Raw genomic sequence first — 15,047 nt, forward strand, 5'->3', positions numbered from 1 at the left:
GAGTTTGTGTTTCAGGGAATGAATCTGGACAGTCATTAATGAACTGACGGACTTTATAAACTGTTTCTTAGAGACCCAATTCTCTCAGTTTATATTGCTTGATTATTTATATGGTTATTTGGGGAGGGGGGTAATTTGTTAGGGAATCTGTATTAAGAATATGGCTGCTTATAAGAGTATTTCTCAACTGTTAGTACTCAACTCTAAGAAACACAAAAATATTATCCCCTTTCTCTACACTGACAGTAACTGTATGACTGCGTTTCTGTGTCTTCTGGATATTCCTGCTGAGACATCCTAATAATCTTATTTTCTAAAATACGTATTAACAAGTCTTTTCTAAATTTTCCAAATGTATATTAAGTTGTGGTACTAATAGATGGTTTTGCAAACTACACTTGCCTCCTGGAAATTTTGCAATACTCTCCCATCTCCTGGCCCCCTGCCCGCCACACCTGAGAACTACTGCTCCAGATGGGGCAATTTCAAAGAATCAATTTTCTAGACAGTCAATTTGCAAAACTGATTCAGGATTTGCGATGCTTTACTAGGGCGGTAATATAAGCAATGAGTAGGCTTTCCCCTAAGTGTGATCTCACTATCTTGAATTATGACCTACCTTTGCCCCAGTTACACTCAGAATAAAACCTTATACTCAGTCTAGTTCATATCAACTATTTGCGACCAAAGGTAGAGAGTGGGAAAGGAAAGAAACAAAAATTTGAGAAAAAATTTTAAATCTCAATAAACTGATTGCTCTATGATTTGGTTTCTGGTAAACTGGTCAGCATTGAATAATCCTTGGTTTAAACTATCAAGCTTACTTTTGGGTAAAGTTGTATAAAGCAACTGGGACAGCTATCTTCAAAAGGGATAAACTGAAGAATTAGAGAAATATGATGATGACTTATAAAACTTGAATTTTCAGTTAGATATTATAATAAACTGACATAAATAAAAAGCAAGTAAGAATGAGAAGACCATAAAATACCTGAAAAATGTGGAAAGCTACTCATTCTCAAAGAAGTTCAAGAAACATGCAAATAGTAACATCAGACTTTTTGCTTATCAGATGGACTAAACCAGGAATGTCCAATCATTCAGCTTCCCTGGGCCACAATGGAAGAATTGCCTTGGGCCACACATAAAATACACTAACACTAACGACAACTGATGAGATTAAAAAGAATAATCCAAAAAAAACTCAAAATGTTTTAAGAAAGTTTACGAATTTGTGATGGGCCACATTCAAAGCCGTCCTGGGCCATATGTGGCCCATGGGTTGCGGGTTGGACAAGCTTGGACTAAACTATAAAAGACTAGTAACATCCTGGCCAGGTATGATGGCTCACGCCTTTAATCCCAGCACTTTAGGAGGCTGAAGCGGGCAGACCTAAGGTCAGGAGTTCGAGACCAGCCTGACCAACATGGCAAAACCCTGTCTCTATTAAAAATACAAAAATTAGCCAGGCATGGTGGCAGGTCCCTGTAATTTCAGCAACTTGGGAGGCTGAGGCAAGAGAATCACTTGAACCCGGGAGGCAGAGGTTGCAGTGAGCCGAGATGGCACCACTGCACTCCACCCTGGGTGAGAAGAGTGAGACTCTGTCTCAAAAAAAAGACTACATCCAGTATTGGCAGGTGTACAGAAAAAGAGTACTTTCTGTTGGTCAGAAAGAGTACTGTTGGTCAGAACTACAAATTGGTATGTCCTTTCTAGAGAAAACTTGGCCAACATCATTCTGAATTTAAAATGTGCATACTACCTTAACACATAATTTCACTACTAGAACTCTACCTTACAGAAACAAACAAATGCAACAGGATAGACACAGACTATTTCTGAAGCATTTATATGAAATGGGGAAAAAATGGAGAACTCCAAAATATTTGTCACCATAGGAATTATAAACAAATTAATGTCCATCCATACTATAAAATGCTAAGTATGCATCAAAGAATGAAGCAAAGCGTTTACAGTACAGAGAATGCCTGAAGTTATCTGAGTTAAAAAAAAAGGAAGTTGTGTAACATATTTAGTGCTATTCCACTTGAAGAAAAAAAGCATAATTCTCCTTACAGTGGTTAAAACAATACAAATCAAGCCATTTACAGCATTTACCCATTTTCACATGTTCAGTAGGAAGTGTTCACTGTTTTTACTTTACATACTTTTGTATTGTTTGTATACACACACATACACACATAATACACAGAGTCAACTCAATCAAAAGCAAAAGCAAGACTTCAATTTTCTAAAGAAAGAAATTGTTCTTTTCAATAAATGGTGCTGGGTCAACTGGATACCCACATTGAAAATACTGAGTTTTGACCCATATCTCATACCAATTGTGAAAACAAATTCAAGACTGATTACAGCTCTAAAAGTGAAGAAAATATAAGTGAGTATCTTGACTTTAGGGTAGGCGAAAATTTCATAAATATGATACAAAAAGCTCTAATCATAAAGGAATATATATCTATAAATTGGACTACATAAAAATTAAGAATTTCTATTCAACAAAAATCATCAAGAATCTACAGAGCAAATCTACAGAGAAAAGCAATCTACAGAGAAGGTATTGGCTATATATATATATATATATATCTGTCAAAGAACTCATATACAGTATATATTTCTAAAAACCTAAAAAAAAAAAAAAAATCAATGAGAAAAAGGCTGGCATTGCCCAATAGTAAAACGGGCAAAAGACTTGAATGAGCACTTTTAAAAAAACACACTATCTAGGTACCTAATAAATATATGAAATGGTGCTCCATTTTATTAGTCATTAGGAGAATGCAAATTAAAATCACAATGTGATACTTCTGAACACACATCAGAATGACTAAATTGACAAAGAAAAAATAAATGCCAAGTGGTGAGAATGTGAAATAAATTGAATTTTCATACACTGTTAATGAGAAGGTAAAACAGTACAGTCACTTTGGAGAACTGAAAGTGTCTACAAAGCTTAATATACACACACCCAGAATTTCACTTGGTATGGTATATATGTAACAGAAAAATATATATATATGCTCACTAAACAACACGTACAGGTCTTTGGTGAACGTACATATGCTATTCAAATATACAGATACAGATATATAGTGAATATATGTTATATATAGTGAATATAGAACATGAATATAAATGTCATGAATATATATATATACTGAAAATACTCAAATGTCCATTAATCATAGATAGGTTTATTTTAATTTAGTCATCCCATATAATACTATATAGTAGTGAGAATGAGCCAACTACAGTTAAGTACAACAGGATATGATTCTGAAATACATTAAACAAAAGACAGAAGCAAAAGAGAATATAAAATTTTAGTTTTTATAGTTCAAAAACAGGTAAAACTAATACATGGTGTTTCAAGTCAGAGTAGCAGTTACCCTTGAGGGTCTCGGCAGTGACTGGAAAGGGGTCCGAAGGGGGTTCTTGGAAGCTACTAATCTTGATCTGGGTGCTGGGTGGATGGTCATATTCACTTTGTAAAAACTCACTAAGGTCCTATATTCATGATCCACGCACTTTTCAGTATTTATGTTATAGTTCAATCAAAAGTTTACTTTATAAAAATGAGAGATAATACCAAAGACTATTTGAAAAGCACACCCACTAGTAACCAAAAACATCAATATTTAGATAAGGCATTATTATGACCAATTAAATAAAATCAGTAAACAAGTATTTACTGAGTCCCTGCTATGTGCCATGAAGTATGTTAGCACTAGTGACACAACAAGACAGACAAATGTTTACTCTTCAGTCTCATGGAACTCACCACTGAAATTTTTTAAAAGGAAGAAAGAAAGGAGAGAAGGAAGATGGGAAAGCCAAAATGCTAAAAATGAATAATAATGCATTTTTCATAGCAGCACAAACTGATGTTATTCTTTTGACAAGAAATTTGGCACTATATATCATGATCTTTAAAAATATCCATCTGCTCAATGAATTATTAAAAAATAGATGCAAATCATATACTAGTAGATGACAACTACGTAAAAAAAAGCTTATGCACAGAAAAAATGAAAATATATATCAAAATGTGTTTTTTTAATTCACCATTTTCTAAAAGATCTTTAACAAAGTCACATTATGAATAATAAATCAACCATAATTTCCTAATTAATACCAAAATGCATTTTATACATTAGGTATTTTTCTGTATCCTTCAGGGTCTTCTTAGTATGTATATTTTCAAAGGGGAGTCTAATGAAAGGTAAATCCTGTTTAAAAACAAATCAATAGATCTTTTTCTTTACGACAACCTAAATGTTACCCCCACAGAGTCACGTGAGAGTTGAAATCTCACAAAGTAAATATCCAACATCAGATTTTTCTTTAAGGTGATTTAAAAACTGCCCACTTTCTCTCAGACATCTGTTTGGTCATAAAATGCCTAGAGGAAAGTAGATATAGAAAGGAAAAGGCTTTTCAGCAAATTCACTCTAACACCATTTTCTAATAAGTTTACTGCTGAAGCGCCATTCTAAAATCAAAAGATTCATTCACCAGAAGAGAAGAAAGGGCATCTCAATAAAGCAAAACCAGATATAAAAAGGAGAAAAGCCTTTGAATGCATTTCTAAACAAAATAAACATGAACAGTAATACTAAAAATCTGAGTAATGCTAACCTAAAATAAACTAAGCCATTTTGACTGTCTGGACTGAGGAAAGAGTATCAGGAAAAACTCTTAAGAAAAATCTAAACCAGACAGAGTAGGCAAGAAACTAAAGACACACAACAGGAGTCAAAGAGACAGGAGGAAAGTAAGGAGCGCCCAGGCACCAGAGCAGGGGAGAGACTAACATTGAGGCACGTCCTCTGCACTTGGTCTATAGGAGGCTGCCTCTGGCATCGGCAGCTGCAGTGGGCTAGGGACAGTTAGAGAGGGTCTGGCACTGAAGCAAAACTTGGCTGTGAATGGACAAGGGCACTGGAGGAAGCCAGACTCCGACAGGCTCACTGCAGGGCTCTCAGGCATGAGGGAGACATGGGCTCCTGCCCGTGGGAAGACAGGAGGCATAAGGAGGACAGCACGAACACAGCATTGAAATTCTTTAACTGCTGATATTGGGTGGAAAGGTTACACGAAGAAAAGCTCCCCAACCAAGATTATAGACCACAGATTTATAGCAGCAGCTATGTTTTACTGGGCGGTATTACTGGGCGGCCCACATATAGAAAAAAAGGCAAGCAGTTGGATTGGTGACATTAACTCGGAGATGGTGGCCATACAAGCAGCTGAGACAGCTAGAACTGACAGGGTAAACATCAGAGCACAGGACCTGGTGGGGAAGGCAAATGAAAGTAGCCATACATAAGGAGAAGAGGGAAGATCCAAGCAGATGCAAAGGCAATAGGGACATGAGAGGCTAGACTGAAGGATGTCACCAGAAAGTGAGATACTGGAGTCAAATTCTAGGGAGAAATTAATGTAGGTTGGTGGCATGGTCCAAGGTTTTATCTTAAGATTAAGCGGCTGAGTGGTGACAATCCTTACAGTAGAAAAAGTCAAATAATTATATAGCTCAGTGTAGAATGGTAAGTGAAGTTCACCAGGCTGTTAACAGAACCTTGTGGAGAGAGGAAACTGTAAGCCAGGTTTCACAGCACTTGATAAAGCAGGTAATTGACTAGGAAATAAATAAAGAAGGAGTGGGAATAGGGTGCCAGAAGCCTCAAGGAGAAAGATTTTGCAAACAAGAAGGCAACCAAAAGATTTCATTAAAAATACATTTTTTTTTTTTTTAATTTTTAGAGATAGGGCCTTGCCACATTGCTCAAGCTGGTCTCAAACCTCCACTGGGCTCAAACGATCCTTCCTTCTCAGCCTCCCAAATAGCTGAGACTATAGGTACATGTCACTAAACTGACTCCAAGCATTTTTAAAAACACTAAATATAATGCCAAATATTATAGTTGGATTCTTTAAAAAAAAATTAGAAAACAGTTAAAATACTGCTTTAAAAAACTGTTATATATTTCCTTATATATTTTATTGGGAGAAAAAATTATTTTATACCTTTTTTACACTGTAAAATGAATTCAAGCACACGTCAAAAGATAAGAAAAAAATCACTATAATCCTACTACCTTAATGTAACTATTATTACAGTAATTTTTTCAGCAGTTATAATCATATTGCATTTAAAATTTTTTTATTGTTTTCCAATTAGCCATATGCATTTTTTAAGCCACAGTCATTTTTCCACATTAACACACCTGCATGATATTTTGTCAAGTAGATTTCTAAAATTTATAAATCTTTTCTTCCATTGTTCATCTAATTTGGACTACCATAATTTATGCAGGGATATAAATCTACATGTATAATTTTACATTTCCGTGCCTAACCTGAGTAGTAGATAATTAACAGTATTGAAGGTGGGAAAGTTGTCCCTGAAGACTGAAAGGAAAATGGCAAGCTTATTTTCAGATGCACTATCTCACCAGGTCACTGACAAGCCAGAAGATTTACCTGGAAGAAATCTTACAAAACGTGGCATGAAATGAAATCTTGGGCAGCAGGGAGGACTGTCTTCAAACAAAGGACCTGAAGCAAACAAATGAGAAAAAAAAAAAAAAAGAAAATTCAGTCTTAAAAAAACAAGCACTGCAACTTAATTTCTAAGATTTATGATAACCACAAAAACTACCACTAGAAGTAGAGGCATAAAAAATACCACCACCTCCTGCCACTCCTCCTCAGTGGCTAAATCAATCATCGGTAACTGCCACAAGCACCCAAGGAAGACTGCAATGAGGAGACTACAAGAAGGCAAGAAGAGGATGAAAGCCCCAAGTAGCAAATATATACAGTAAAACTATTTTTAAAATTCAAAACTATCAAGACTTACTATAATTGAATTATTGCATGATATAATGTAACTATGTGTTCATTCTTTCCCATTTTAATCACTACACTAAAAAAAGTTGAGAAATGCTATCAGTTTGAAAAGCCACTCATCAATAAATAAGTAACTGTTTGTTAGAATATGGATACTTCCAAAAGAGTAAGCTACTATCCAAGAACCAAGCATCAAGTCTTTGAATCTATCTAGTTCACTCTAAGTGTCTGCATGTGTGCGTGTGTGTGTATGTTTTAATGACTAACCAAAGTTTTGCATTTAAATAAACTTCCATCTTAGAAGATTTATTACAGCAAAGTTTACTAGATTTAAAATATTAACTAATGGTAATTTCCCAGGTACACATATATCAAGGTAGTTACACATAATAACTGGTACCATCTTCAAGCTGCTACCAGCTAATAATAAGCCCTATCAAACTGTATAAAGTAAAATCTATAGAAACTTATTCATGTCAAATGATAACAAGCATTCCTGTGAATAACACTTTTCTCTGGGTATTTAAAAAATAAGAGAAATTTCAACTATCTCCCTACAACTTTTATAAGAGTTTTCACATATACTATAATGTTCTTCTATAAACATTACTCTCTTCTTTAAATCCTATTACTTACCTTTAAGATTCCAGTCATATAATTCCAAAATATCTCTGAATAGGAACAGTGAAAAGAGTTCAAGCCCTTTCACACAAAAATTCTGAAAAATAAACCAAAATTAAATTACTATAGATTGGCAAATATATATTAACTGAAGGTTCAACTTGTTCTTGTCAAGTGTCTTTAAAAGTGTCTGTTAAAACTACACTAAGACCATATAGTTTCCTGAAAAGTTTGGCCACTGATCACTAGTTTCAGATGGAAATGAAATAGACAATAATGCCACTAGGATTCCTTAATGTCAACTTAGCCCTTCTCAGTATACAAATAAAATGAGAAATTTAAAAAGTAAAGTCTCACTTATATTAATATATTTTTCTAATTCAATTATAAACTGTGTCAGAATCTTCTGAGGATGTTTTGTTAATTCAGATTACACATATGCACCTGATAGGCTTGTCCCCCACCCCCACCCCACACATCCAGAATAACTGTCATGGAGTTACCAAAAAACAGAGGTCATGTGTACCCAAAAAGTTCAAATTCGTAATGAACGCAAATAAAGGGCTAAGAAAAACTATACAACTCTGCACCAAAATTTCTCCTGTAAACAAGCTAAACAGATGATATATTTGCCAGTGAGACTTATCTCATAATTCTTCCTCCTACTTGTTTTGCTCGGAGTTCATAAATCACCCTGCGTGAGATCACGCCAGAAGTCATAAACTTTTACAATAGCAAATGAAGGCATATGACCTTAAAAACCAAAAGGAAGTTAAAAAAAAAAAAAAAAAAAAAGCCCTTCTAAAGCAGGAGAATGAAGGGGTGGTTCTTTTTCTTTAGTTCTTTTTGAAAGTAAGGTACAATAAACAAGACTTGCTCAGAATGAAACAGGTGCCAACTAGGCACACATGTGATGCCGATCAATTTCCCCCTCCACGCTCCCTGCCCATGACAGAGCAGTCCCATTAAACAAGGTTTGCAAGCAGAGCCAGGGACTCCGGAAATGGACCCTGACTCCAACACAATGTTAAGTGCACAAGCTTGTTTGCTGTCTAGTTGTTATTTCTTAGTATGATTTGTTGACACCACTAAATTCAAGATCAGACTATGAATCATTCTGAGATTCACATTAATCTTCCTTTGGAATTTTAAATCTCTTGCATATATTGAGATAAATCTGCTGCTGAGCACCCGCAATGAAAAACAATTAGGAAAAATATGTAAATATATGGGAAGAAAAATGAACCAAGCATTGATCTTGTCATTGGAGATAACGAATAAGATTATTACAACAGCTATCAGATTGTTTCACTATTCCAATTTCCCCTCTGATAATGGCCAGTAACCAAAATCTGTCCCCTACGTAAAAGAAACTAGAAACAGATGTAAAGTTAATATCAGCAGATGTAACACAAGGAGAAAGGGGTTCAAAAACAGGTCAACAAGCTGAAAATTGGCCTGAATTTTAACCTTGATACTAGAGCTACATTTCACTGACTCTTTCAACAGTGAATATGATACTTTAGAGATATCCCTGGCAAAAGCCAGATCTGGCCAAGTTCAATGCTTTAAAATAGTAGTGTGGAACAAGCAAAAGAGCAAACTACATCAAACCACTACACAATCTTTTCCCTTACCTCCGGCATCATCTCTTCAATGAAATGAATCGTGTAGTCGATGTTGAATCTAATTACTTTACACAGTGGAATCTGCAATAAAAAGAAGTGAGGTTCAGTTCCCCAACATCTCCCTGCAGGCTCATATTATACACGTTTGTTACCTGACCCAAAAGGCCATGAACCAAATGAGAAGGCTTCACCTTCATCTCAGCGGCTAACAACACTGCACATGAAGCTTGACCACAACTGCTGGATTTTAATGACAAGAACCCAGCTGGCCTGGCCTCTCCAAGAAACCTGCATAATGTGGTGCTTAATTAACAGTATTAGCAGCAGCAACACGAACATGACAAGAACCCATTAAAACCACAAATATCACCTCTAAAGAATTAATAAAACCATAACCATAAACATTTCTGTTTCTCAAGTTTTTAAAATATTTTAGAATCTCTGGCTCCTTAAGCAGATCAGGGATAGTAGGGTGATAACCCATCAATTATGGATTCGTAGGTCACTGAAAACACCCAATTCGTGCTGCCCATCTGGCTCTTGAGCAAAGGCAATTGTGGTAATAAATATAATAACAAATGATAATAAAAATAATAATAGCTAACATTTTTTGAGCCAGGCACTGTCCCAAATGCTTCACAATATTCATTCATGTAACATCCCTATAACATGGGTTTGGCTACCATGTCCACTGAACAGTGCAGGAAGCTAAAGCAGAAGAGTCATCAGGTACCATGCCTAAGATAACAGGTAGCTTGGTGAACTGCGAAGTCTTCCTCTAGACCCCAGCTCTTAGCCACTAGAGTATACCCCTCTCATTACCTGTTCTAGTACTCAAGATACATGTGAAAATGAAGGAAGGCTCAGCATAAAATAAATCCACATCTATCTTACTTTACCAATGTATCATCAGACAATTGCCTACTGCCTACACATAATAGGTTTTCCGTAAATCTATTTTTGAATAAATTAAAGAATGAAAAAGGGAGGGAGATTACTGCAGAGAATTGGCTGGCTAGCTGGGGAAAATAACAGAACCAGAAGTCCCGGAGATGCGTTAACTGAGTTTTTCTGGCTGCTTAATCTGTCCATAAGATGATTTTATATAGATGTAATCATTTTCATAAACCATAGCAATCAGAAAGAAACAAATTTTAATTCTATCAGTGAAAGGAATGGTAAGAAAAACAGAAAAATAGTCTTATAATGCCATCTACTGGAAATCCTTTTCTCAGATACGAAGTTTAGTTCTTGGGGGCTTTTCCTTTTTATTCTAAAGAATAGTGGTTAATTTGAGTGAAATTCGTAATAGCCATTATGATTTTTAAGTTCTACTTTGTTCTTATAATCATTTAAAAATATTTAAGAGTTACAAAATTTTGCATGATTCAATGTATTTTTAAAATACCTATTCTTTGCTAACAACTATATTAGGTTCATAGGTACTCTAAAATAAGCTACGGGTCCTATCTTAAGAGGTAAAGATGTATAAGAAGAAAGGCATGTAAGCAAATACAAACAGAATACAATGCAATGTAACTTCTAAGTTCAATTAAAAAACAAACAAGCAACCAAAAAAAGTATAAAGTACAAAAGAACCAAAGAGGAGGTAACATATGAGTTGTCTTCAAAGATGAGGAGGGGCTGGGCACGGTGGCTTACGCCTGTAATCCTAGAACTTTGGGAGGCTAAGCGGGGTGGATCAACTGAGTTCAGGAGTTGAAGAACAGCCTGGCCAACATGGTGAAACCCCGTCTCTACTAAAAATACAAAAATTAGCTGGGCGTGGTGGCGTCTATAATCCCAGCTACTTGGGAGGCTGAGGCAGAAGAATCGCTTGAACCCGGGAGTCGGAGGTTGCAGTGAACCAAGATCATGCCACTTCACTCCAGCCTGGGCAAAAGAGCAAAACTCCATCACAAAAAAAAAAAAAAAAAAAGATGGGGAGGAATTTTCCAGGTCATCCAGAAAAGGTTGAGGCAGAGCAGGTGTTTAGCTTCTAGAAAAACGGAGGAAAGGCAGCTGAGGAAAGAAGTAGTAATTTCACAGTTCAGACAGAAGTGGGTGGAGAGAGAGAGATGCCAGATGATCTAGAGAGGAAAATATGAACTCTATTACGTAGCCCTTACAAACCATGTTAAGGTCAGGGCTTATGGATATATGGCAACAAGAAATCATTCAAGTACTTTAAGTTACAGATTATCATCATTTACATTTCAGATGAGACACTGTGGAAACAGTGTGGGAATGGCTTGTAAGGGAACAAAGAAGACCGGACTGAAGTCTAATGCAATAGTCCAGGAGCCAAATGAAGGGAAGACTGGAAAGGAATAGAAAAATTTTAAACACAGGAGATATTACTGAAATATACAGTGACCATTCTGATGTGGGAGGAAGAGTGAAGAAAGAATCGAGGATCATTTCTGGGTTTCGGGCTTAAGTGACCAACTAGGTCACTTAATTCAGGAGGGTGTCCCCTGAGTACCTCAAGTTCAATATGCAGGGAAGATGACGAGTCTAGTTTCACACAGGTTGAGGGTAAAGTATCTGAGGAAACATCGAGGAGGTTCATTTCAAAAGGCAATCTAAAATGTGAGAGTGGAGTATTAACACAGAGGTACATGTCACAGCTATTAATATTGATCTGGTGGGGATCAGAATATGCATGGGTGGAAATGAATTACTCAGAGAGTAAATAGTAGAGAAAACAGCCGGAGCTCTTGGGAATTCTCAAGAGATAGGCAGAAAGCGAATGTGCAAACTTTCTTCCTTGCTATCATAGGAAAAAGCACTCTGCTAGATGATTTATGCATGTACAGTCCTTTCTCCATTTCATTTTAAGTAAAATCACTTCTTGGAATTCCTTCTCTGACCTCTTCTCTTTGTATATACTTTATTTTCTTTTGGGCTTCCATCCATACCACCAGAGCCCTTCTCAGACACACAAATTTGGAAAGGCAGGATCTCCTCATCTATTCAAACTGTGGTATCTCTCTAAGTGTCAAGAAGAGCTTGTTATTTTGCTACACAATGGTCAACCAAGAAACTGTGTAACTTCAAAGATCACCAAAATACCTCCCAACAAATGCCATCAAATAATATAAATGACTACCATTGTGTTTGAATACTTAAAAGTAAAGAACATCCTATGCTGACTTATACTCCTATCTCACCCTAGCAAAAAAACTCAAAAAACTAAAAAACTCTCCAAACCTCCATCTTCTAACTCTACTACTTCCACATACTGATTGACCAAATCCAGGGGTCAGCGAGTCCACTGCAAACGGGAAGCCAACTAAAGTGGGAGGGAAATGATCCAGGCGTTCTCCTGTGCTTTTGAGAATATGACAAAATACAGTGTAACTCATACATATATCTTACATTTTTTTTCTTTTTCCTTTTCTTTTTTTGACAAGGAGTTTCGCTCTTGTCGCCCAGGCTGGAGTGTGGTGACGCGATCTCGACTCACTGCAAACTCTGCCTCCTGGGTTCAAGCAATTCTCCTGCCTCAGCCTCCCGAGTAGTTGGGATTACAGGTGCCCACCACCGCGCCCAGCTAATTTGTGTATTTTTGGTAGAGACAGGGTTTCACCATGTTGGCCAGGCTGGTCTCGAACTCCTGACCTCAGGTGATCTGCCCACCTCATCCTCCCAAAGTGCTGGGATTACAGGTGTAAGCCACTGCACCTGGCCCTTTTTCTTTTTTTTTTTTAAGAGACAGGGTCTAGCTCTGTCACCCAAGCTGGAGTTCAGTGGGGCAATCAGCTCACTGCAGCTTCAAACTCCTGGGCTGAAGCGATCCTCCCGCATTAGCTTCCAGAGTAGCTGGGACTACAGACAGGCATTATCACGCCCAGCTAATATTTTTATTTTTTTGTAGAGATGAGGTCCCCCTAAGTTGCCCAGGCCGTCTTGAACTCCTGGCCTCAAGCGATTCCCTTGCCTTAGTGCCAGGATTACAGGTGTGAGCCACTGCACCTGGCAAATACACATATCTTTAAAACTTCAGATAAGTTGTCAAAGCTCTTAACATCAGGTATTATAATAACAAATGTACTACATAAAAAGGTAAAATTCTCCCAGAAAGCTCTATACTCAGCCAACAAGGCTTTCAATCCACTTCAAGACCTTAAGAGAACTTGTAGAACTAGATTTGGTGGAGATTCTATCATTACCATCATTTGCATGACATGCTTGCTGACATTCTCTCTCTAGCAAGAAAAGGAATCAGATTGGTAAAGCAATTTAAAAATTCTTTTCCTTAGGAGGATATTTCAAATTCAAGAGGCCTTTGATGGATCTAATTCCTATGAACTGTACAACACTCAAAACCCTATTTTTATCAACATCTCTAATATAAATGATGGGGTTTGTCATAGAATGAAGTTCTCACCAAGAACTTGAACATTTACATAAAATATATGCTGAAGCCAGGAATTTTTTCTGTCCTTTTGTTTTATAATGACAGTAATGACTGTGACTAATTTACCATCAGTGGCCTCTCAGGCCAAACCTTGTGCTGGGGGACGTTTTTAAAAATGATGTTTTCTACTCACGTTTGCTGTAAACCTAAAACTACTATTTTTTTTTAAAAAGTCCATATTTTAAAAAAATTATGGCTGATTCTCACTAAAACCCCAAGCATTGCTATCATTAATGAAGTTCAAAGAATTCACTTGTCCAAGGTTAAAAAAAAAAAAGGATTAGAAGGAAGATTCAAACCCAGCTCTGTCTGAAATCCTTTCCAAAGAGAGAGGTACCAGTATTTATTATGTGCCAAACACCATGATAAACACTTTTCATGTGCCATCTTATTTATTTTTCACAAAAGCCAATGAGATTGTTCCCACTAATACCCTAATCTTACAGATGAGAAAGCCAAAGCTTATAAAGATTGAAATGTCAAATCACAGACCTATCACTAATTTTAAACCCTGGTCTCTCTAAAGCCACATTGCTATCCTTCTTTGTTTAAGGTGATCCTAAAAGTCAAAATAAGATCTATATTACTTCTAGGGAATCAAGAAATAAGATGAAGAATAGTTTTAAGTATTTTCATGCTAACTAAATTCTGTCTATTTATAAGCCCTCTGTGGGGAAAAAAGAGACAGGCAGTAGATGGTGGGGGGTGGAGAGTAATCAACTCTAAAGCTATGAGATTTGGTGTAACAAAGGGTTTGAAAGTTTGTGACGCTTGAAAAAAAAAAGCAAAGAAATCATGAAAATTCAGAAACCTCTTAGTACCTTTCCATAAAGATTATTTAAGAATGGCCTAATATTATTGCTTTTCTACATATATTTATTTATTTGAGACATAGTTTCACTTTTCTGCCCAGGCTGGAGTGCAGCGGCATGATCTCGGCTCACTGAAACTTCTGCCTCCCAGGTTCAAATGATTCTTGTGCCTCAACCTCTCGAGTAGCTGGGTTTACAGACGCACACCACCAAGCCCAGCTAACTTTGTATTTTTAGTAGAGATGGGGTTTCGCCATGTTGGCCAAGCTGGTCTTGAACTCCTGACCTCAAGTGATCTGCCTACCTCGACCTCCCAAAGTGCTGGGATTACAGGTGTGAGCCACCGCACCCAGCCCATATTATTGCTTTTCTACATTAGTGAACAGATGGTCCCCCCGAAGAAAAACATAATATATATTATGAAATGATTTTATTTTTACATTTACAATGTAATCATCTTCTCAAAGAAAATTCTCTAGGATAAAAAATACTGTGAAATAAATAAAATCTCATTAGGAAAACAATTTGTCTTAAATTAGCATCACTGCTATAGAATCATATCTACTTATATAGGAAAAAAGAATGACAAAAAGGGCTAAGGTAAGGCAAAGATTTGAGTCTTAACTGTACTCTCCAATGGAACAGAATTTCATCTGTGAAGTAAACAGTACTAAAATAATTTTTCA

General features: G+C 36.5%; 1 protein-coding gene across 12 annotated transcripts in view; it reads right to left on the minus strand.

Annotated features, from left to right (window-relative positions):
- Positions 1 to 15,047, minus strand: part of DROSHA (drosha ribonuclease III) — a 130,904-nt gene that overhangs the window by 75,797 nt on the left and 40,060 nt on the right. For all 12 annotated transcript variants that reach the window (XM_054488091.2, XM_054488087.2, XM_054488094.2 and 9 more), the window contains 3 exons: positions 9,136 to 9,207; positions 7,514 to 7,595; positions 6,509 to 6,583 (listed from right to left, as the gene is read on the minus strand). In XM_054488091.2, coding sequence (XP_054344066.1) covers positions 6,509 to 6,583; positions 7,514 to 7,595; positions 9,136 to 9,207 — 229 coding nt within the window. The remainder of the gene's footprint in view (positions 1 to 6,508; positions 6,584 to 7,513; positions 7,596 to 9,135; positions 9,208 to 15,047) is intronic.

This window comes from Pongo pygmaeus, chromosome 4, assembly GCF_028885625.2.
Source record: "Pongo pygmaeus isolate AG05252 chromosome 4, NHGRI_mPonPyg2-v2.0_pri, whole genome shotgun sequence".
NCBI classification, from domain to species: Eukaryota; Metazoa; Chordata; class Mammalia; order Primates; family Hominidae; genus Pongo; species Pongo pygmaeus.